This window comes from Penicillium citrinum, assembly GCF_028827155.1.
Source record: "Penicillium citrinum strain IBT 23319 chromosome Unknown utg000005l:1.0-1900146.0:1.0-1900348.0, whole genome shotgun sequence".
Classification (NCBI taxonomy): domain Eukaryota; kingdom Fungi; phylum Ascomycota; class Eurotiomycetes; order Eurotiales; family Aspergillaceae; genus Penicillium; species Penicillium citrinum.
In genome coordinates, this window is record NW_026622690.1 from 938,507 (window position 1) to 959,167 (window position 20,661).

Here is a 20,661-nt window from a genome sequence, read left to right on the forward strand (position 1 = left end):
CTTGACAGAACAAATAGATTTACTAGTACTTATGCAGGCCTGCATAAACTGAAAAAGGTACTACGAGACCGAACGAATGTACTAGTACTTTTAATCTCGCTCTATCCAGTCTCATGCGCCCTGCAAACTCCGGTTTATCTAGTTGTTTTGGTCCTCTCCGAGCCACGTGGAAGGGTGGAACCTGCTCCACCTTTCGCTCAATGTGGATTGCTCTGGCACAGTTGTGGATATCATCTACATCTCATCCTTTCCGCTGATCGGCCAACAACACGATCACGGAAAACGGTGGCCCTACACGTTCTCCTATTAATCTACATGTTGATCTCAGTAGTCTTAAATTGCAATATGGAGTGCTCCAGTTGTGTATCTCCAATCTCCATTGTCAAATAAGTTCAGTAACTCTGAGCAGGACCGCGAGTGGGTTGAAACTACGTTTAGCTGGCTATCTGGAGATGGCTTGGTTTGACTAGCAATATTTCAGGGACCAAATGCTCCGTGTATTTTCCTGCAGATCTGTCGAAGTGGGCTTCTGGGAGTCCTTAGTGGCGCAAGTAAGAGGCCGACATAGGGTTAGCAGTAGTGACAAAATGTTTCTTAGGACGAAATAGGAAATCCGCATGGAATTTCTTGGACTTTTTTATTCCTTTTTTTTTTTTTGGTGAAATAAAAACGCAAATAGAATGAAAAATGTACCCAGAGCTACCCAGTACCGTGGCCAAGGCGCCTGCGATATCATCAAGTCCGTCTCATCCCCGTTGGTTCGGAGGAAGACTAGTAGTTTTTCCGGTACATTTCTCCTCATTCTCTAGCATAATTTCTTAGATTTATTCCCCACACCAGTGCATATTGCACCCCCAAAACCCTAATGGTCCTTCTAGGTTGGGTAAATGCAGTAGGACTTCCAATCTCTCCTCTTGATGGCAATTCATGGGTTGTTGCCTTTAATCGGATCCACTTTTCAGATACGCAATTGGAGATGAGCCTGCACTAGCTCACTGTGCGATGAAGACTAAATCGAATGTGAGACGCAAATTATGATAAAAGGTCGTTCCGACTAGTCGCCAGGGCAGCGGCCAATTTCAGGCAGTGCTGGGCCAACTTGCGCACCAACAATTTAAATACTGGACACTGATCTGTCCTTCTCACGGCTACAGAACGCTTGTTCACTTTCAAGATCAATCTCAACACAAATCATCTCCTTGCCAGCACGAGTGGCTCCTGGGCTAGCTACAGTATCCTTGGAGCATGTCTCAGTATCTCGCCTATCTGTATATGTTTTGTCGCTCGGGTATCGATACCATCGTGCATGCCTTTGACGTCTTTGTGGGCCAGCAAGCCATAATCACTTTCAATCGAATTAAAGATTGGATTGAAGAGTGGATAAATGGCAAACCTGAAGTATGTGAATCCACTAACACTCGGTCCCCTATAAGTACGATCATTGCTAACATGTGTTCGTTGTTCACACAGGACAAACCCATACTTATTCGTCCGTTGGCAGAAGAGTCTAATTTCAAGATGTTAGATATTCGACGACGCCTTCCCCATCGACCGGGGCACAACAATGATAGCTCAAGCCCCTCTGAAGCCTGGTCCACTGCAGTCTCTGTGCGGCGCTGCTAGAGCAACATACATCCTGGGAGAAGAGCCATCGCTTCGTAGCCACCTGTTTTGTTTGGGATGATTCAACGGACAGGAAATACCCACGAGACTGGTTTCTTTTTTGGAAATTGAAGACTGAAGGTTGGACGGAGACTAAAGGAGGGAGGTCGAAATGACGCTTGACCGGGCTGGCTGGGTTTGGTAATAGGTTAGGTCACCAGGACATTCTTTCAACATTTGCTGCTATATGTATAATTAGTATGTTTCAAGTTCTTAGCGGACTGCGATAAAAGTCTATTCATTCCAAGGGTTATGCTCGAAATTCCCACAGGACCGGTTCCTAATGAGCTTCTTAGTATAGGTATCATCGAAATTGACACATAATTTTAAAGTAAACAAAGACCGCCTGGACATTATTTTCCATCAGATGAGAAAAGTAATGAAATCCTCCTTTTACCAAGGGTTCAATTCAAGTAAGCTATGCTGCGTGTATAATGAGATGTGCGGATCGGGGTCTTGGCATCATTTGCTGGACTCGTCGCTTGAGTTAGGGCACGAACTCGCGTTGTCGGGTCAAATATTCCATACTTCAGTAAAGACCGAGCCGCCACGAGATATCGAGTCTATGTATCCATTTCCAAGAGAAGAATCTTCGCTTGATGTTTTACTTCTTTATTTTATTCTATTTAATATTATTATTGGTTTTTTTTTTTTTTATGGTAATGTTCCCACAGAACCATCCAAATTTAGTACTAGTCTGCTGATCGCCGTCCAAATTAACAGATCCACAGCACCCGGGTTTGTGTTGTTGATCAAGTATCGAGCCTATCGGATCATTGCTCACTTTTTCCCCATCACGGTGGTTCTCTCCACGGTCTGGCCCGCACGGCCCGACAAGGAACATCATCGGATGCCTTTGTTGTCTCCATAGCAGATGCCAAAGCGCTTTCGTTATTGGGTCAGTAATCCAGCGTGCAGATTATGAGGGTAACTTGTTTCGCCATGTAACGTTGTCGGACGACAACATGAAAATCTGAAATAGGTTAGTCCCACGAGACTAATCCAGCAAAAATTGGGAGCGAGACAACCCTGAGAACTGCCTAAACGATTTGGAGTTGGCATCCACGCTTTCAGTTAACGATATACTAACTATGTGGTATAACATCTAACTAACTTTGTTACTAGTCATGTGTATCAATGCTCTCAAATCATGACCTAGCGTGGGTTATAGCAATATATTCTTGGAAATGTGATGGAAGGATCCCAAAATCATGGACATCCAACCAGCTCTTTATTCAAAAGACAGAAGGCACAAGTGATATCAACCCCCGAGTAGGGCAACAGATCTTTTTTATGCCCGGGCGTGATTAGATGTAGTACAGCTCAGGGGAGACCTGGATTTCACCCTAGGCAGCGTCTCGCACGGACCTTTGCCTAGTCCTTCAATATTTCGCGTCATATTCCAGCTTTTTCACTCCTCCTCTTCATAATTCTCGTTATCCTTCAAAATCGTCCGTTACTAGCACGAGACACCAAGGTAGCAAAAGACAAAAATGAAAAAAAGACCCAGAATTCGAAAGAAATGCGTGGTGATTGTTTTGCAACCAAGTATCTCTGTAACAGAACGATGCCTTCAGGCTGGAGTCATTAAACAAAGTCCAGTATTAATATGTGAAAAGTACCACCGAGAAACGCACAAAGACATCAAATTGCCGAACCCCCGGTTAAGACAAGCATATACCGGCTTGTGTACATACTTGACAAACTATGGATCCTCAACGAACACGTTCCTCGCAACGGTGGTGATCGATCGGGGAAACGGAAACGTTGCCCCGAGCCTAAGTCGTGTTTGTGATAGATTCCGGGCATATAGATCAATCAAGACCATGATCCACATGCGACAAAAGGCCGACTAGGGTAAGCCACTAAACACAACTACACATAGAAGAATGTTGAACATTTTACCGCTGTATTTCGTATGATGTATTAAGAAAATCATGACTCGTAAATGAAAACTCTAACTTTCTGTTATGAAAAAGCCAAATTATACAGTAGAAATCTCATCCGGGAAAAGACAAACCAACAAGCCCCACAATAAATTAATAAATCTATTTCGAGTAGTTTCGCTGATTTCTGAAATGGTCAATCCGAGTTCTGTTTTTCTCTTCCTACCAATATCACTATTTGAGATTTCATTGACGTGCTGTCTGAGCTTCCTCATACCTTAGGGCTCGTAGGCCGATGTTTATCTCGGTGAAATAAGTTAAATCATTAACGAGCAATCAATGATTTCTCCAAATCGCTTCATCATCACAGGTATATCAATATTCTGTCAGCACAAACCGCGACTGTATCAATAGTGATTTTGTTTCTATCCAAATATATATTCAATAACAAGTCTCTCATAGTTTCTGGTTCTCGGAAACCTTTCCGAGAACCACTGCAAATAGCTAGAATTATATGCCACCCACAAGGAGTACAAAACAGATTTTTGGAAGATCTGCCAGATGATGTTGGAAAACCACCTCAACCTCAATCTTGAACTGATTCTTGAGGACCCAGACACTGGATTCCTCGTTCAACAAGAAATTCAGATTGAAACAGTCCGTCGCTTTCTACATGATATAAATGAATGGGCTACAGTGATAAAGACCAGTCTCCTACTCCACCAGAGCACAGAAGGAATCCTTGATGGCTCCGAAAATCTTTAACAGCTCTCTTTTTTACTTCAAGGTCTGGTTGGCTACACACTCCAGAATTTTAGGGGGCGGAATTTCCGCGCGTCAAGGCGTTTATGCATTTTGCCTTTGGGCCTGAGTATTTTACATTGCAACTATTGGTTTATGTGATTATTGAATAAAAACTGATTTCAAGTGTCTCCGCAACTTTTCATCCCTGGCTGAAAGACAGCGTATGAGGAGTCTGACTACTGATCCGCTCAGCATCGCCTCCCATATCGGAAGGAGAGAGATGCTTTCAAACTGTAACCACATGATCTTCATGTTCAGATGTAGTTATTTCGTAATTTAGATTAGGTCTCCACTTTGGACATAAAATCCATATGAGGGGAAGGCTGTACAGGGAAGATCGAAATCAGTTTCACCACTTGAACATAGAGATTCTTACTTGGGGTCCCACTTTCCGAAAACGCTAGTCTATATAATTATAGCTGATTTTAGTTCCATGGGCTGGAATCGTATCGAAAGACAGTCCTATAAGGCTAGTGCTAGTAAATCATACCATTACTATTAATAAAACATGACGTTAGTCCTCCAGTCGCTTGTGGGATTCACCCCCGGGGCAACAACTTTCGCCAAGGCTTTTAAGTGAAGTTCCAACTTGGTATGCAGTATAATATGGGGGGGATTCATTCTAACATTTGGGCAATCAAGTCAAATTTTTGAAAATAATATCTTGTATTCAAGTATTTATGATTTTGAATGATGGACATTCAGCGCCTCCGCTTCCCAAGCCAGTATACAGAAACTCGGCCTTCCTAGCAGCGGGCGGAGACGGATCTAACGGTATGGTCAAAGACTGTGGAATTAGATGACTCGTTTTGACTAGATCATTCTCTCTTTGTCCTTCTCAACTACAGTAGAATTCGAAAACAGATTATCCCTTGGACGCACACGCTTTCTCTCCCAGATGAACAGATCCATCCAACTAGTCTTGATCGTCGCCCGATCTACTATTCTTAATCGAGATAACGTACACTCATTAAGCGTTCACTAGCTCGAGATCTGTATACCCACCAGGTGTAGCTGGGTATTCACATGTTTTTGCATGGAAACTCCGCTTCAAGATTCTGTTGGTATTGTTCATTTGCCTTCTAGATAGTCAACCAGAGATACCACAGAACACAGTTTCGCGCTGGACCAGAAGCAGTTCATGGCTCTCGAGGTCTTAGTGGCCATAGGGTGGTAAGATACTTCCTAATCCAAGACATCACAGCTGGCTGAACTTTGGATTGTGGCGCTGCTAAACTCGCCTAAAGTACATTTGTACAGTGTTGACCTTTTAGTGATGGCATTACGCATGCCATCTGCTGTGCAACAACTCATGCAGCTGCCCCCCATTTTGCCCCGAGGCTGGCCGAGTTGCAGCAAATACCTCAGCTCGACGTAGTTGCCTGCCCAGGCAAAATGAGCAGGTGCTCGTTGAACTTTAGTTGTTATATAAAGCCAGTGGTGTCCGAAAACTAAGAGACCGCGCTGCAATCAATTTTTCTCAGAAGATATAAACTGCCAGATGTAAGTATATGATGGTCAGATCGTCTTTGAACAAACTGCTAACTTAACTGCAAGTCTAAAGTTCTACTTCTTCAGATCCTAATCTATCTTTATCTGAATCCCTAAGGCTTCTTCTAGTATTACAACCCTGGTCTTGCTCTATCTCCCTGCTAATCTTTATTTTAGCGACAATGAAACTTCTCCCGATATTGTTCATATTCGGTGCGAGTGTGGCCCTTGCAAATGAGACCGTGTATCCCACAATTGAGGAATTAGCCCAATGTAAGGCGGATAAAGATGCTGGTATAGGACCACCTACACCTTATGGAACCTGCTGTACCTACAATGACTGCCCCAAATGTGGTATCTTTTGGGAGCGGTGCTGCCACAAGCCCTCAAAACATGGTTCTGATGTTGGGGAATGCTTATGTGGTGTTGACGCGCGAGAACAAGGATCCTGCTTTTGATGGAATGACATTGGGGTCTGGTGAAATTCAGTGAAATAGGGAGGTTTGGCCTTAGTACAGTTTTTCCCCAGGCGAGGAAGGTAGCTCTAGGGTTTTTCCTGTACTGTAAATGCAAATGCAGAGGCTGAACGTTATTGGTCGGAATATATCCTAATTTTGTAAATCACTTAACACCAGAAGCTCAAATCCCCGGACATTCTCGGGCTACAGAGACTATTCAAATTATGAGCTAGTCTTTACTCCTTTTTTCTAAATTATGTTAAACAATATGGTATATCACTTCATTCGATGTAGACTTCGTGTGCTTGAGAATCCGTGGAGAGCCGTTACATGGTGATATAATTCAAAAATCCGCGCGTTGAAAACGAGGGTGCACATTTGAACACAAGTTTCCATTCGCTGCTGACGTTGTATCTACGATGGTAATTAAGAGGCGTGTCCCGATGTTCTGCCCTTCTTAGGGTCCTCTTCACCCTCTGATTGCCCCCGGAACTTGTTGAAGTGGGTTTCGGGGAATGGATGGCTCCTAGTGATCCGTCGGTGGGTTACAATATAAATAACAGCTTCACTATCTATGCGCAGAAAATAACTGAGTATATTGAGCAGATCTATATACAATTCAATATTATTCTATCTAATGCAGTAATTATCAATATATCTAAGCTATCTAAGCTACCTAAGATAGAGAACTTTGATAGAATCTGTTCTAAATTGCAAGGTTTTTTCACTCAAATGAATATATATCTCGATATAAACAAATATAAATTTGATCAATAAATCGGACAAAATTATTTTTGTATCAATCTATCTATAAAAACAGGTATAAAATTGATTTGAACTATATATCCGCGAATACTATAAAAAGAATCGCGCGGAATGATCGGCTATAATACAGAATATTTTCAGCAGCTATAATAATTTCAAAAATTATCTCAAAAGAATATTTGATAATATTGATACAAAGAAAACATCCAAATGGAAACTATAGTATATTTGACAGATTGGCTCAGTTTCAATATATACTGCAGAGTTTATACAGCAAACAGCTATATTTGGATGGGAAAACTATATTTTGATTCTATACTACTGTCACGGGATTCCTGACAAAGGATCTGGAGGATGATACGGTGAAGCTACTGATCTTCACGCTTCGAATCCGATTAGACACCGCTTCTTCCTCGAAGAAGGCACGTGAGGAAAAGGTTGAATGACTTCGCTCGTATTATCCTGATTGCTTGAAGATTCTTCAAGAATCAGCCTCTGTATAGTCTACTAAGTGATTGAATTGATCTCCTACTCTTCTTCTTCCATTATCATCTCACCTAGTCAACAAGTGCTAGCTTGTACCTTAGCACCGTTACATAATAATAACAAAATTTATTATTTATATTAAATACAATATTATTTTATAAAATTTCATTTAAAAAATACAAAAACAGTAAGCATTGAATAGTAAAAGCAAAACAACTATATATTTGATTCTAAAAGCAAAGTAGATTCAGTGCATAAAGATCATATAATTGACTGAAAATAGATAATAAAACAAGATTTATACTAGTACAGATAACCTTGTATATCCGCAGTTAGAATAAGGATATTCACCAATATCCACAATCCGCAAATTGTGGATATGGATATGAACCCAATATCCATTGGAGCGGATATGCCGCAGCCTAGGCACTGCTGAATAACCGCAAGTTCTTGCGGATGTTAGTGATAGAGCGTTTACTGCACTGCGCTAGCTTTGTTATTTGCGATATAGTAAGTCTGTTTTTGCTGTATATTATATGAATAATTATCTTACATTGTCAGCACTCGATATTTCTTGCCATTTTGTTAGTGGTTTGGTGGACAGCAGTTGCTGGGATAGAACAAGTGTGAACAAAATTCGGGGAAGAATTGTATGTTGGGACAAGAGTGTTTATTTTTGGATATGGGAAGATGGTTATTTATGGACATGTAGCAGTATATGAGTATACGGTTTTATACTTTCGTCCCTGTTATCTCGTAAACCTGTAACAAGCTTTTAATATAGAGCTCAAACTCGGTTTAGTGTATCATGTGATTAGGGTTTGAAATAGTATATCTTTGTCTTCCAATATGGAAGGCGATAACGGTCAGCACTGTATTTCTGTGGATAATGATTGTAGACAATCTGTAGAATATGAATAGAACAGTACAAATTATTTTTCAAATTATGACATTTTCTTTACAGACTTTACAATATATGAAAACAATTATCATATAACATTCCGGACAAACAAATTCTAATGGAGACATCCCTGGATCGTCAAACTTGCATCCCCACACACCTCTACATTGGTCCTACTTTGGGAAGCTCCATACTTAGCATTTCGAAAGAATATCATGAAAACAACATCGTAGGATTTATCGGATTTTTTGGCTTGTTAGCCATTGAAGAATAGAATAGACTATCTGACCAGGAGGCACCATAAGACATAACTTGAATACATTAATAACAATTCCTTTCATACAGTATTGGTTTGAGTAATGAATCACATTCGCCGGCCCCGGCTTCCATCCCGGTTATATGGCTGTCCAAAGGGTCGAGTAGTAGTTGTACCAGTGCCAGCAACCATCGGGGAAGACACAGTTCGTCTTTGAGATGCCGGATATGATGGGAGAGCAGACGCCTCAAAAGCGAAGCAACTTGCTTGGATTCCGGAGGGTCGAGGCGGATTAGATGGTTTGGGAGCCTGCGCGGATTGGCTGGAGTTCTGTTTACTGGAGGGAACTGCTTGAGTAGAAGGTGGTAATGTGGTTCGACTGTTGCCATGGCTGGCACGTTGATATTCAACTGTCACTTCGGCTTCGTGCTGACAGGTAAGAGAAGGCTTAACTCCGACGGTGCGGGCTTGTCCCATTGCTCTCGAATGCTCCACGTCGAAGGCGTGGCAAGATTGTGCCAGTGAACCAATACCTCCTCGCTTCAGCTCGGGGCATACGTCCTTTTCACTAGAAAATGCCCTCTGTCTTGCTGCAGCTGTCTTGGGCTCATTGGTACCGAATGCGAGTCCCGGGGGTTCGGAAATGTGCAGTTCTTTGAAATCTTTCAGTGGGTCAAATTCTGAGTGTCCGGGTTTGAAGGGTGACAGGTTTCCTTCATGCGATTTGGTCTTTGTTCGCTGTGACGACGATGTAGATCCTTGAGCGGGAGATCGATGACCGGTGAAGCTACTTCGGCTTTGTATTGAACCGGCATCGATGGGATCTATAGCATGTTAATCGTTTCTCTCTCTCTTCATGTCTTTTAATTAAGCCGATGCCGACCTTGACCCGAAATTTTGTTTGGTGGAGTGCATAGTCTCTCAGGATGCACTTTTAAGGGGTCTGGTTGATGCAGTGCGTCTGATATTTTAGTCACTAGAATTGACATGCATTCCCCCAGACCCCGAATCATACCTGTAGCCTGCGCTGTCTTGTTTTGCAAAATTTCATCCACGTCTTCAGCTCCCATCCCTTCCAAATCGTAGCCTTTATCTAAAGACAGGGGTAGCTTGGAAGGAGTAAGGTCTAATCCTAAGAGTTGTTTCTGCGTTGTTTCGCTCAATATCCCCTTTCCACCTGCATCTTCCGGCGCATCGAAAAATTCATCCCCAAGATCCACAAGGAGTTCGTTTGAAAGCTTGGACAAGGCTTTCGTGGATTGCCGTGGCGTGTCATCATCTGACGAAAAGTCAATGAGCAAGTCCTCCACTAAAGTCTTGGGCAATTGATCTTTATGAATGGGCTTCGGAGTGTCGACTATCTTCGTCGCGGCCACAGCTGCCTTGTCAATAATCTTCCTAGTGACCGCAGCCGGATTGATGGGCAAGTTCACGATGGGACGAGGCGATAAAGCCTTTTCCGGGGCCACGTTTTTAGCTGGAGCTTGAACGGGGTTCCGGATAGCAGAGCGCCTCGTTGGGGACTCAGAAAACGACCGCGATGCTTTCTGGGCGGGCTGGGCTGTGGTGACAGGCGGCCGTGATGGTGAAACAGATGCTTTTCTCAGGGATTCCGAGCGAAGGTATCCCCGAGCACTTGCCATAAAAGCTTCGGCATCTGCAACGTGGGTGGTATAATCACTGTCTGTGTAAGCGACCAACAAAATATAGAGAACACGAAGAACGAAATTCTTACCTAGTATCGGGTCGTCGAGCTCGGGTCTGAGGCTTAGCACGACCTTTTAACTTTCTTTCAGCAGATGACTCTCAACCAAATTGACGGTGACCTACCTCTGAACCCACGACGTCCAGCATTACCTCGTTTCCCAAATGCAGTTGACTCGTCATTGTTACTATCGAGGGCCGGGTCCTGTCGAGTAGGACCACTATCGCTTGGCAATACCAAAGACTGGGAACGCATTGCAGGTCCACCTGGACGCCCACGAAATGTTGAAGCCCTGTATCTAGTAAGTAATAGCCTCAATCAAATGAAAGGTCAAGACTCACCGTCCACGTCCAGCACGGATCCCTCCAGGTCCGAATCTTCGGTTTGTAAGCGAGCCAGATAGAGGATGATGATTCTCGTGCTTTGATTGTGCCCTTCTGCCAGATCCTTCCCCATACTGTTGACCTCCTTGAGCCTTTACGGCTTCCGAGAGTCTCACTCTGTGAGTTTGTCCATCCTTTAGTGTAGGTAACTTCTCGATGTTGTCGAGATCTTTCACTTCTTCGCCGTACACTACAGATAGATGGTCAGTAAAAATCATCGATATGTCCGGCAGGAACAGAGCACCGACCCGCCCAAGCAGTTAGTTTGTCTTTATGGATATTGGCTTGACGTCCCACCGCAGTGTTTACCTTGTGAAAGGCTCTGCCGGCCTCGATCTCTTGAAGAGAGATATGCGACGCGTAATGAACGTCCTCATGGGTAGAGACATGATCGCGGCGACTGGAACCAAGATCCGCCTTTGGAAAATGTCAATGAAGTGATTTGGCAACTTGATTTAAGGGCTAGACAGGATGGTCTTACCATTTGCAAGGCCCTCATCCGACTCTCTGCTTCGGAATCCATCTTGGAATTGACGTGCTTCTGCACTGATAGAAACAGAAGGGTTGAGTGAATTGGACCGGCTGTCTGGGTCGGGTAGGAGTCAAGTAGGGTGAACAGAGCTGGAGCAAAAGATGAAGATAAACGGAGAAGGCAAAATGAGAGTGAGAAATATATCCAGTAGATGAGAGAAGCACGTGGTTTGATGAAACTCCAAAGAAGAAGACAACAAAATGTGGCAATTGGCAATTGGCAATTGGGACTTGCCGGTAAGTTCAAAGGCGAAAGATGACAGTCACTGCGAAGAGAGTTACTAGTAGAAAGATTTGCAATTCCTTCAAATCGAAGAGAGATGGATATTGTTTTTGAAAGAGAAAAATATGTTCAGATTTCAATGCTCCTAGGATAGGCATCGAAGTATTCACTTATGTACAGAGGACGGCATTTGCCGATGCTGGGTATGTATGGACTGGTTGGTACCTTTAGGCACGCAGAAGTCGCTGGAGATGGCAGATCGACACGGTTTGTCTATGGAGCTCCGCAGGTAGAGCCTTCTTTATCTGAAATTCGGTTAGCTATTAATATTGAAAAAATGAAAGGAGAAAAGACAGAGATAAAGGAGGAAATGAATGGGATGGAGGAGTGAGAATATCAGAGTGGCAGCCGTGGCATTAGTAATAACCAATGCCAAAAGGAGAGGATAAAAAGATATTTGCCTGGTGAGGGTGAATGGCAGTGGCAGACTTACTCGTTATAGCATTGAAAACCGCTTGAACAATAGACACCCCCATAACAACAAGCCCAAATCCAACGCACGCATAGGCCGGGATCTTCTCTCGACGACTGGCACTACTAAGCTTGATGTAGCACAGCGGAGGGAAGATGTACGCCAAAGCCGCAGCGCTGGTGGCTCCAATGAGCTCAAAAACCATCCCGAGGTCGCACGTTATAAGGGCCAATGCCATAGAGCTGAGGACCAGAGAAGTGGTGAAAATCAAATGTCGATTGGGATTGAATGGCTCATCGGGGAAATAGTATGTTGTCATGACAGATCGGCAGACAAAAGCCTCCAGCGGTAGGGTGGTTAGCATATTCAAGCCAAAACAACTATACGCAAATTAGCATGATCATCCCGTAACATATTTGGAGCCCGATAGATCTCACAGTCGAGCAATATTGACCATAATATTTCCCGACGGGAAGTTGTTCAGGACATTGCCTTGTGTCTTCGAACCGAAAGACAGAAAGCCAGCGATTCCCATTGCCAGACACATGAGAAGCGAAACACCCGTGGAGTAATGGGTGACTGTTGCAAACCGATCAAGAGTAGGCCTCTTCAGAGATCCATAGATCAAGAGGGAGTTGTGGTCTTATAAGAGGTTAGCTTTCAACATAGTTATGTATAGTGTACAGCAGGGTACCTTACGGCAAACGAAAGCTATAAAGAGTCAGTAATGTATTCAAAATTCAATCTGCGGAAATACTCACCAAATGATATCACGCCGACGGCTTGAAAGAAACCGGAGTTGATGATAAGATAGCTCTTCACTTCTCCTCGGGATTCTGCTGGGACACGAAACCCCTGGGTTATAACTGCAACAACAATTATAACCATACTGACTAATGCAAGCGCGGATGCTTTGGCCAGCTAATAAAATCGTCAGTACTCTCTCGAGGAGCTCGTGTAAGACGAGAGTTAGAACTACCTTCGCGATATCCCGATATAAGGATAGCGGATATGAAATGCCCAGAACAAAAAGTACAATGACAGCCCGTCGATCCGTAAGGAGCCAAAGAAAAGGCATATCTCGAAGAGCCGGAAAAAGGGCACCCAGAACATGAGGAATTGTATCACCGACAATAATACAGAAGGCAATCATTCCACCAAAAGCAAAGGCCCATTGGGCGACCGAGATCGCAATAAGACCACTCTTCCCGAAACAGTATTGCATAGTTGCTTGGAACGAATCAGCTCCACTCATTTTGGAGTTAATCACGATAAGACGGATCGTCCAATCCACCGTGAAAGTCAATGCTGTCAGTAACAAAATGCCTGTGACCATTCCTGCTTGGCGTAAAGCATAAGCTTGACCAATGATACCAGCTCCAATAATACTGTTGGCCATGTTCATAAATGCCATTTTCATACCACTCCGCGGCCGAGCATGTTCCAAATGGTCTTCGGGAAAGAAATCGTCTGATGTTGCAAGTGTGACACTTGGAGCCTCGATGTCCGTGAGTAATGGAATTCTTTGCCCTGTATTTCGTCTCTCACCCTGTCTACCAGCTTCCCCAAGCTCATAATCCTCGTCGTCAAGCCATCCCGCGTTGTCGGGGCTATGATCACGGCCATTGGACAGAAGGTCGTCTTCTTCGGCTTGCTCCTCTAGGTCAAATCGAACACGATTCATTGTTTGGGGTGTACGCCGTTGTCCATCGGGCGTTGGTTGTGATATTGACGATTGTCGCTTTCCATGCGGTTCGTTCTCAGCGGGGACTGGGGGCGAGTGGGTTGATCCAGGGTGAATTATGAGGTCGTCCGGCTCCTCGTGCGGGCTGGACAGGAGATTTTGCGTTTCATTCTCATTTCCATCATTCTGGCCAGCTAGGAGACCATTGCCTCCCTCATCTCTGGGCATCGTTGACCGTGAGTTACAAAGGGAATGTTGCGCGTCCCTTTCAGGCCACCTCTAATGCATTGATACACGTGACCTTAGATAAGAGGCGCTGATAACGCAGATCTATAGAGCAGTTGGGAAGGAAAGGTACAAGGGATTGTGATTTGAATAACTGGGAAATTTCAAAATATTCACATTGATAGTACTATCGTACCAGTCTCTTTGGATATCCTCAGTCTGATGAGTCTGTATCCAATTTCTGCGTGAAGACGTTGAACGACTGTACTGCATGTTCAAAGAAGTAAATGTGTGTAGTGTTCTAAAAATAAATATCATTGGCACTGGCACTGGCACTGCGTATTATGACTACAAACAAAACAAAAATAACGCGATTGGAAATCGAACACAAATTATAATTGCAGTAAGTCAAATGGTATTTTATTCTGTCACAAAGCGAAATGGTGCAGAGAAGCAGGGAAATCATGTGCCTCCGCTGTCTCAAACGGCTGGCGCGGCTCCTCCTATTGACTTCACGTCAGGATTTCTTCCAAACCCATATTTCAACAATTTTGATTCATTTTTGATATACTATAGATGTCTACTAAGTTGCTTCAATTCAGAGCAGAGTAGGATCTACTAATCTGTTTACTATGTCGCACACTTTCGACTTGGGTCAATCTCACTTCCACACAGCTGAATCTCCGTTGCAACTTCGACTGACAGCCACTGGACGCTTCATATGGCCAATCAGCTCCTCAATTAAGAGCTCCCGTCATGAAAATATACAAGCGACTCAGTTATTTGCTACCTGGGTGACTGAAGCACCGGAAATCGAACTACGCCTTCACATTGAGATCGATCCAGATCAGGTGGGGATCCTTTCTAGATTCATCTCAAGCTTGGGTGAAAAGATATGTGGATCGAAAGTAAGTATTGGAGCTATTGATAGTCCTTCTATTGTCTAACAATAGGCTTTGCGTCAGGTTTGGTCCGACCTTGGCTTCACGATCGTCTTCAAGAGCTGCGAACCTTCTGAGAGCGGGAATGAAACTATACCTAAAAGTAACTTGATATTTGGTATCAGCAAAGAAATTCGCTCTGGGTCTTTGGGAAGGATAGTCAATCGAAGAATTCCAACGGTTTTGAGAGACTCGCCGAGTGCTCATCCTCCGGTATGTTATCCATGGATGCTTCTGGCGGCAATCGACATCAATTTGCACTATTATAACCCTTCGATGCAAGCGGAAAGAAAAGAAGATGCGATATTACAATCAATTGACATTGACTTATTCAGTCGACAACCACACATTTTGGGATTCAAGTTGGGTTCAGAAGTTCGCGATCTTGAATATCCTAGTAATGCTGGCGCCGCCATCCCGGTAGCCGAGATATATATTTCCGATGACGAAATCAGTGTTGGCTCGAAGAAGAACGATTCTGACAACGAGCGCGACTTCATGTCTTTTAACAATTCCTTATCACATTCTCCAATATATTCAAGCCTAAACTGTGATCAGTATTATGATGCAGACTTTTCGAGCTCGCTTCAAATCCATTGCCAGCTCTTCGATCAAGGCTTACGAAGGCTGATGATGTCGCCCCCATCGAAAGTCTTATCAACAAAGATTGCTCAAAACAATCATCTCATGAAGATGACGGACCTGGCACCGGCTGTATTCATGCCGCAATACCGTCAAGTCAGACTTTCGAACCAAATTGCAGAGCTTGGGATCAACAGCTAACGCTCATTAGGCAATGGACCAACGGGCAGTATCTATCCCTATTTTATCGAAAGCAATTGCATCAATGGTAGAAGGGAGTCACAACTTGGAATTGAACACCATGGCAGAGATTTTTCTACAGAGCTCCAGGTTCAAAAACTCCGAATCTGTTGCTAGTTCTGCGGCCAGTACTTCTGCCAGCAACTCGGAGGGACTTCGATACTCCATACAGTCATCACTGTGGCGCAATGCACAAGCTCAGCTTCGAAAGATAAAACATCCTAAGAAGGGGGTATCTTTCTTCGACAATGGAGAACCAGAAACGTTCAAAACAAAAGCCGATGTCGAACTCAATATGCTGCTCGAGTCTGAGACAGATGCCGATCACGAATTACTCGATTGCGACAGCTATCTCACTATTAACCCTTCGACATACGATTTTCCAGAAGCTGATCATTGGCCGTTCGACTGGATGGACGAGGACAGCGGCGAAGAGCACAGTGATCAGAGTGTCTTCGAATGTATCTCTGTTTCGGATCCCACTACCAGCATGGAAAGCTTATTTTCATCTTATTCCACTGCGTCATCCTATAGCGCTGGGATCTCGGACATGTTGATTTGTGAAGAGGATGTGGAATCATTCAGCTTGAAAGATGGATCCGATCTCCTTTGCGAGTTTTAGACGTTTGAATACTGTAATCTGTATACTTTCTAGTACTAGTCTCCAGGCCATGCGATGAAACAGACGTGTCTCTATTTTAAAATGCGGGTATGACGCCAAATCTCGACGTAACCGTATTCCGTTGGCTACATATGAGTACATAAATATTCACCTCCACCGGTATCAACATAAAATAGAGATTCTATACCCAAGAAGGACAAAAATCTCTTTCGATCATTCTATCGAGTCTATGATTATCACAAGCGAGATTCTGTATTTATTAGGCCTCAATACCAAGCCCAAACATCTTTATAGAGTTGTTCCAAGCACTAGAAGATAGTCAGTATAGATCCACGACCACACAGACTGGGGATGACTTACGCTTCGCAAACCTCCTCCACGGAAATACCCTTGACATGGGCAATGACATGCGCCACTCGAGCAATAGCAACAGGCTCATTCCTCCCTTTAACCATGAATCCCTTCTGCCATTTTTCCTTCTTCACAGACTTGGGAAGCTCCGGAGCCCCTTGCAAGAACTTAGCCGAAGCATGGGAAGGCCGAATCTCGCACTATTTCAATAACATTAGCCCTGAAAAACGCTGCGTAAGTCCAGCTACAGAAGTGTGGAAGACACATACCCAAGGACCGTCAGTCTCAATTTGAAGCCTTTCTAGCGGAATCGCTTTGACAACCTCTAAATTCTCCTCCGTCTTCATACTACACCCATTCACACCGATATCAACGCCCAACGCAACAAGCCGCTGCATTTCCTCCATCGTCCCCGTAAAACTATGCACTAAACCTCCCTTAGGAAGCCGGGGCAACCTCTCCGAAAGCAGTCTCTCAAAGTCCTCACTCGCAGCGCGAGAGTGTAAGAAAAGAGGCATTTGAATTTCAATGGCAAGATCAAGTTGAGCCGCGAAGTACTTTAGCTGTGGCTCCTTCTCGCTGTGAAAAAGTCGATCATAATCAAGACCAATTTCACCGAATGCAACAGCCAGGCCGGACTTCTTGGCTTCTGTGGCCATTTTTCGAAGCTCGTCAATCATTTTTTCTGGACCACCTGGGTATTTGTCAAAGAGATTTGCTTGACAGGGGTGAACGCCCACTGTGGCATAGCAGAATCCGGCTGTAGCTATGGTTAGATGGAAAGTTGGGGATGGAGGGAGATAGAGGGTTGATGGGGAAAACTCACGGTGATCACGAGCAATTTGAATGGCTGTTTGAGACTCCTCCAAGTCTGAGCCTGTTACCATGAATTTCTCACACCCCACGTCCTTCGCACGTTGAATTACATCGTCGAGGTCGCTCTCGTGTGCCTGTTTGCCGTGATAATGACCCTGAAACATGGGATCACTCAGATTGATGCCGATCTACTTTTGATGTTAGAGAAAAATCCAGTCATTGCTCTCAAGACTTTTAAGTATACATACATCGACATACCGGAGCGGTTTACTAGGCTCTGGATCACCCATCCTGGAATGTATTTGTTTGGGAGAAAGCGTGGAAAATGCCGTTTTAGTGTTAATACGGCTTGACTGAGGTTTTACACCAAAGGAAGATTTGATATATTTGCCTAAATAAATTATCAGCAAGGTATCATCTAACCGCTTTGGTTAGAAGACATGTGGGCTTACCTGAGGGAATTCGATTAAATCCACTTGTTCGTATAATGGGTGTACCGATATGGCCAAAAGCTGTCAAGGCGCTTCTTCCAGAAGAAGCAAAAAGCATGAGACAACAAAAATAGCCCAAGATTTCCCGGAAGTACAGTCTAATGCGATGCACAACACTTGCAATGTCGACGGTGGATTTTGTTGACTCAGGTGATTTCAGCCACAGGAGGCTGTCTGTGGCACATCAAATCATGTGACCTTTCCTTCGCTGAGTCATTTAGAGTGCAACTGACATTTCATTGAAGTGCAAATAGAACTTCTCCGCAGGGAAAATCGGAGAGAAACCCGCGATTTTGTCGGTGGCCCACCGAGAGGTTGAATTGCTTCACCGCGCGTGAAGTCTATAGTCAATGCGTATCACGATGGGAAAGAATACAAAAGGTAAGATTCTTCGATTATGTACTGTTCTTAAAGTATCATAATTCAAATCTACTTGTACAGTATGCAAATTGCACGCAGAAACCGCATAGAGCAACTCTGAAGAGCAACACCATCGGTATCTTCGAATAGACCATGATCAAAATCGGCCAATCAGATATACATAGTACGATTAACTCAGACATTCGGTATGGCTTGTTCCGAGGAAGTCCAGCAATCCATCAGTCCGGGGTAAGCCCGGGGACTTCGCCGTGGTGGAGACAGTTCGTTGTGGCACGGAGATTCACCGTGATAAGGGTCCTTGCTGAGTATTTAGCCTTCTTTTGGCTGGCTGATTCTTCTACTCTGCCAATATCAGCCACCAGACGACACCTGTGGTATATCTGCACTGCGACTCACTCGTTGGAATTGCTGTCGGCTTCCTAGCCTACTCTTCCACCATGGCCGATCAAAAACTCCTATCGGCAAAGCAGATCTCGACGCACAATTCACCAGATGATTGTTGGGTTGTTGTAGACAACCAAGTCTGGGACGTCACGGACTTTTTAGATGAGCATCCCGGTGGATCAACGAGTACGAAAATCCATTTACTCACGGTATAGTGTATAATTGATACCGTTAAAAAGATCCCAAGCTCACATATGTCGTGACAGTTATTCTAAAATACGCCGGCCAAGATGCAACAGAAGCTTACTCAGAGGTCCACGCACCAAGCGTCATGAAAACAAATCTCCAAGCAGATAAATTCAAAGGGGTTCTAGACGAATCTACCATCGACGAAGACTGGATCAAGCCACCACCGAGTGAAAATGCCAAAGTCCTTCTGGATAATGAGAAACCCCCACTAGGAACTTTGATCAACTCGCACGATTTCGAAATCGTAGCATCTAAAACCGCAAACAAGAAGACCTGGGCATTCTACTCCAGCGCTGCAACAGATCTCATCACTCGCGATGCAAATAAATCTTGCTTTGATCGGATCTGGTTTCGACCACGCGTTCTACGCAATGTGCGTGCTGTCGAGACTGACACGAAGATGTTAGGTGGGAATTATAAACTTCCTCTCTTCGTTAGTCCAGCGGCAATGGCGAAGCTCATCCACCCGGATGGTGAATGTGCTATTGCGCGAGCTTGTGAGAGTAAAGGCATAATGCAGGGCGTAAGTTTGACCCCAGTTCACCATACAATTGACGTTCACTCTTTCTCACAGAATCCAGATTTCCAATAATTCTTCTTACACCATGGATGAACTACGCACCGCCGCCCCGTCAGCCGATTTCTTCTTCCAATTATATGTTAATCGCGACCGCGCGAAATCCGCCGCTCTCCTCCGCCAATGCTCCGAAAATCCAAACATAAAAGCAATCTTCGTCACTGTAGACGCCGCTTGGCCTGGAAAACGTGAAGCAGATGAGCGTGTCAAAGCAGATGAAAGTCTCTCAGTGCCGATGTCCCCTTCCAAGGCTCAAAATGATAAGAAAGGCGGTGGATTGGGCCGAGTCATGGCGGGATTCATTGACCCAGGTCTTACATGGGAGGATTTGAAGTGGGTACGACAACATACACACAAGCCAGTTTGTTTGAAGGGCGTCATGTCTGCGGACGATGCGCGTATGGCGATGGAAGCTGGTCTAGATGGGATTCTACTGAGTAACCACGGTGGAAGGAATCTCGATACAAGTCCGCCGTCGATCATCACATTGTTGGAAATTCAACGGAGGTGTCCGGAGGTCTTTGAGAAGATGGAGGTTTATGTTGATAGTGGGATTCGACGAGGTACCGATATACTCAAAGCGATTTGTCTCGGGGCGACAGCTGTAGGAATGGGGCGGAGTATGCTATTCGCGACGAATTATGGACAGGAGGGAGTTGAACATCTGGTTGATAGTAAGTCACTGCTTTAATTTCCCATTGAATCTGGATAATGGATAGCGCTAACTGGTTTTAGTTATGCAAGATGAATTGGAGACCGCGATGCGAAATATCGGTATTACATCGTTGGATCAGGCGTCACCAGACCTCTTGCACACAGGGGATGTTGATCATCTTGTGCCAGCAACGAGCTCGCATCCATATGCGCGGGGAGTCGCCAAGGGACGACGGGGTGCCAAGCTATAGTGAAGGCATTATCTACGACTAGTTAACTAGTGCCAACCACTATACTATGTACGGAGCATGTAGTAAACTATCGCCTTGGATAAAAACAGCCTGATCACCGATATCTACTTATACTAGAAGGTATTATAGAACACGGGCATTAGGGTGTGGATTCATCGGTTAAATGCACTATCTGTAGAACATACGACCA

At 44.3% G+C, this 20,661-nt stretch overlaps 7 protein-coding genes across 7 annotated transcripts; 4 read left to right on the forward strand and 3 right to left on the reverse strand.

Moving 5' to 3' along the window:
• Positions 1–1,245: 1,245 nt before the first annotated feature.
• On the forward strand, positions 1,246–1,684 carry N7469_006178 (uncharacterized protein; the record flags this gene model as incomplete). Its single annotated transcript, XM_056645096.1, has 2 exons — positions 1,246–1,398; positions 1,526–1,684. The coding sequence occupies 2 exons, from the start codon at positions 1,246–1,248 to the stop codon at positions 1,682–1,684; spliced, it is 312 nt and encodes a 103-aa protein (XP_056500334.1).
• Positions 1,685–8,817: 7,133 nt separating this feature from the next.
• Positions 8,818–11,320, reverse strand: N7469_006179 (uncharacterized protein; the record flags this gene model as incomplete). The annotated part of the gene is made up of 6 exons (XM_056645097.1): positions 8,818–9,533; positions 9,725–10,393; positions 10,540–10,706; positions 10,756–10,987; positions 11,046–11,214; positions 11,279–11,320. The coding sequence occupies 6 exons, from the start codon at positions 11,318–11,320 to the stop codon at positions 8,818–8,820; spliced, it is 1,995 nt and encodes a 664-aa protein (XP_056500335.1).
• A 504-nt stretch (positions 11,321–11,824) lies between these two features.
• Positions 11,825–13,935, reverse strand: N7469_006180 (putative amino acid transporter; the record flags this gene model as incomplete). Its single annotated transcript, XM_056645098.1, has 5 exons — positions 11,825–11,856; positions 12,045–12,403; positions 12,461–12,665; positions 12,785–12,944; positions 13,003–13,935. The coding sequence occupies 5 exons, from the start codon at positions 13,933–13,935 to the stop codon at positions 11,825–11,827; spliced, it is 1,689 nt and encodes a 562-aa protein (XP_056500336.1).
• A 629-nt stretch (positions 13,936–14,564) lies between these two features.
• On the forward strand, positions 14,565–15,656 carry N7469_006181 (uncharacterized protein; the record flags this gene model as incomplete). The annotated part of the gene is made up of 2 exons (XM_056645099.1): positions 14,565–14,840; positions 14,886–15,656. 2 exons carry the CDS (start codon positions 14,565–14,567, stop codon positions 15,654–15,656), a joined length of 1,047 nt encoding a protein of 348 aa, XP_056500337.1.
• Positions 15,657–15,720: 64 nt separating this feature from the next.
• N7469_006182 (uncharacterized protein) lies at positions 15,721–16,317 on the forward strand (the record flags this gene model as incomplete). Its single annotated transcript, XM_056645100.1, has 1 exon — positions 15,721–16,317. The coding sequence occupies one exon, from the start codon at positions 15,721–15,723 to the stop codon at positions 16,315–16,317; it is 597 nt and encodes a 198-aa protein (XP_056500338.1).
• A 259-nt stretch (positions 16,318–16,576) lies between these two features.
• Positions 16,577–17,774, reverse strand: N7469_006183 (3'-5'-exodeoxyribonuclease; the record flags this gene model as incomplete). Its single annotated transcript, XM_056645101.1, has 5 exons — positions 16,577–16,625; positions 16,678–16,868; positions 16,938–17,428; positions 17,495–17,672; positions 17,733–17,774. The coding sequence occupies 5 exons, from the start codon at positions 17,772–17,774 to the stop codon at positions 16,577–16,579; spliced, it is 951 nt and encodes a 316-aa protein (XP_056500339.1).
• Positions 17,775–18,793: 1,019 nt separating this feature from the next.
• Positions 18,794–20,471, forward strand: N7469_006184 (FMN-dependent alpha-hydroxy acid dehydrogenase; the record flags this gene model as incomplete). Its single annotated transcript, XM_056645102.1, has 4 exons — positions 18,794–18,926; positions 19,007–19,512; positions 19,571–20,240; positions 20,302–20,471. The coding sequence occupies 4 exons, from the start codon at positions 18,794–18,796 to the stop codon at positions 20,469–20,471; spliced, it is 1,479 nt and encodes a 492-aa protein (XP_056500340.1).
• Positions 20,472–20,661: the final 190 nt, after the last annotated feature.